At 37.5% G+C, this 2,400-nt stretch overlaps 1 protein-coding gene across 1 annotated transcript in view; it reads left to right on the forward strand.

Moving 5' to 3' along the window:
• Positions 1 to 2,400, forward strand: part of Acadl (acyl-CoA dehydrogenase long chain) — a 46,106-nt gene that overhangs the window by 7,798 nt on the left and 35,908 nt on the right. Inside the window, exons 3-4 of the mRNA XM_023710046.1 lie at positions 561 to 698; positions 2,229 to 2,393. Coding sequence (XP_023565814.1) covers positions 561 to 698; positions 2,229 to 2,393 — 303 coding nt within the window. The remainder of the gene's footprint in view (positions 1 to 560; positions 699 to 2,228; positions 2,394 to 2,400) is intronic.

A 2,400-nucleotide genomic window follows, 5' to 3' on the forward strand; every position in this document is an offset into this window, starting at 1 on the left:
GTTTTAGGGAGAAAAGCTGGGGCCTGGGATTTAGTTCAGGTGGGCATATCGCTTAACTAATGTGCTTGAGATGCTGAGGTCAGGCCCAGAATAAAGTAGGAGAAGCACAGACTTTGGAGAAATGGATTGGATACATCTGCACTGCAGGCTGCTTCTGTCCTCTTGTTGCTTCTGTTGAAAGGAGTGAGGTTGCTTGTCCTTGTCTGCTTTGAAAAATTTTTTCTATTAGTTAAACATTTTCAGAAAATAGAGGAGAATTTTCTTTACAAGTTGACCAGATCTCCTTGACCATGTGACATAACTAAACTTGCACCCTAAGAGCACCACCTGAGTGAAACTGCACTCAGGAATATCAGCGGGTGTGATCAGTAGGGAAGATGCAGAAAGCAGCAGACAGAAGCAGGAAAGACAAAGAGTAGAAAACTCAAATGCAAATAGAAGGGTGTGGCATTGGCAACAGTTAACCTTAAAATAATTCTGCATTCCTGAACAAAACTATTTACAAATTCAAAGTGTGGTCATTTAAATAATTTAAAATTTCAAATATTTGTTATTTGCAGATGGGAGAAAGCTGGAGAAGTGAGTCGGGAGCTTTGGGAAAAAGCTGGAAAGCAAGGACTGCTTGGCATCACCATCGCGGAGCGCCATGGTGGTATTGGTGGGGACCTGTTCTCCGCAGCCATTGTGTGGGAGGAGCAGTAAGTACTTAGGAGGAGGCAAAGCTTGAGGTCGTGTTTCTGAAGTGGTCGTTGAAGTGCTTTCCAAATCTGGGATGGTTAAAATTCAGTATGAACTGTGAGCAGTTATATCACTCCTATACTCGTGCGCATTTTTTTGACTGTAACAAGAACAGGAAATCATCTTTTAAGTTGTTGAAGTAGGAGCTGCTTAAAATTAAGGAGAAAACCTCATTTTTGTTTGGCTGATAGGGTATTTTCCCTCTTAAAAATATAAGGGAACAGCAGAATGGGAAAATATTTCTACCAAACATCAGAGTTTAATGTATAAGAACAAATAAGGATAATAGTTAAAAATAGACAGTTTTTTTAAAACTAACGTTTCATGTAAAAATAAGTACAATTAGCTTTTGTTAAGTGAAAAAAGTGCATCTTTACTGACCATTATAAATTAAGTTGACTTGTAGATATCATTTTACATATCTGTGAGATTAGTGAAATGACAAATTCTAATACCCTGGGTGAAAAGGTTGTGCTGTTATAGTAAAAGTGAAATTTTCAAACACTGTTGGTGATATTGAAAATTAAAAAAACATCTTGGAGGATTAGTAGTAGGAAAATAAGTAAATTATGGGACCCTAACAATTTGGAATAGTTTATAGCTATTGAAAATTAAAATTGTACTGCTAGGGAGATAGCTCTGCAGTCTAAGTGCCTGCCTGGCAAGTGCAAGGACCCAGGTTTGATCACCAGTACCACGTGCTGTGTGGGCCCCGGAATCCCAAATGCATGGCACCAACCATTGAAACCAAGCATGGTGGCTCACACCTGTAATCCCAGTGCTGGGGAGGCTGAGGCAAGAGAATCACTGTGACTCCAAGTTGCGTAGTGAGATCCTGTACCAAATAAATAAATAAATATTCTTGTAAAATTAAAATTGTAATAAAATTTATGTAAGAAACAATTTTAGTATGTCATAAATTAAGAAGAAAATAGCAAAGTAAAATTTATAATCTGACTGCATCTATATTAGAATACAGTGGCACCTCAGTTCACAAACTTAATTTGTTCTATGATTTTGGAAAAGAGGGCCACATTTGTGTTTGTGTGAAAAAGATAGCTGTGGTCATGTTTGTCACCAGATGCAGAGTTTGCAAACAAGAAATTTTACCAAATGCTTCTGTTTGTGAACCAAATTATTTGCAAATGCATGTGAACAGAGATATCCAAAAGTAGTTTTCCATAAATAATAATAGTTGCTGTTTTAGGGTAATAGAATTCTAGGGGGGAGTCAGCATTTTATCTCTTTAATTCATGAAATATTTACTAAGCTGTTAGAACACTGCTGTTATTTTAGGACAGGTAGTTAAAAGGATAGTAAAAACAGAAAGAAAACACTGAGGGTGTCCAAGGTTTATGAGGACGTAGGTTATTACCCAGTATAGGTCCTTTAACTGTTTGTTGTTACATTAGTTATTTTGATTTAAAATTTTAAAACCTAAAAATAGCAAAATAAATACTTTATGTTTTACTGTCTTCCCTTTCTCTAAGATCCTACACAAATTGCTCAGGCCCAGGTTTTAGTCTTCATTCAGAGATTGTTATGCCATACATTGCAAATTACGGCTCAGAAGAGCAGATTAAGCACTTCATCCCCCAGATGACTGCAGGCAAATGTATTGGCGCCATAGCGATGACCGAGCCTGGGGCTGGGAGGTAAGCC

This window comes from Octodon degus, unplaced genomic scaffold (genome assembly GCF_000260255.1).
Source record: "Octodon degus isolate 3935 unplaced genomic scaffold, OctDeg1.0 scaffold00016, whole genome shotgun sequence".
NCBI classification, from domain to species: Eukaryota; Metazoa; Chordata; class Mammalia; order Rodentia; family Octodontidae; genus Octodon; species Octodon degus.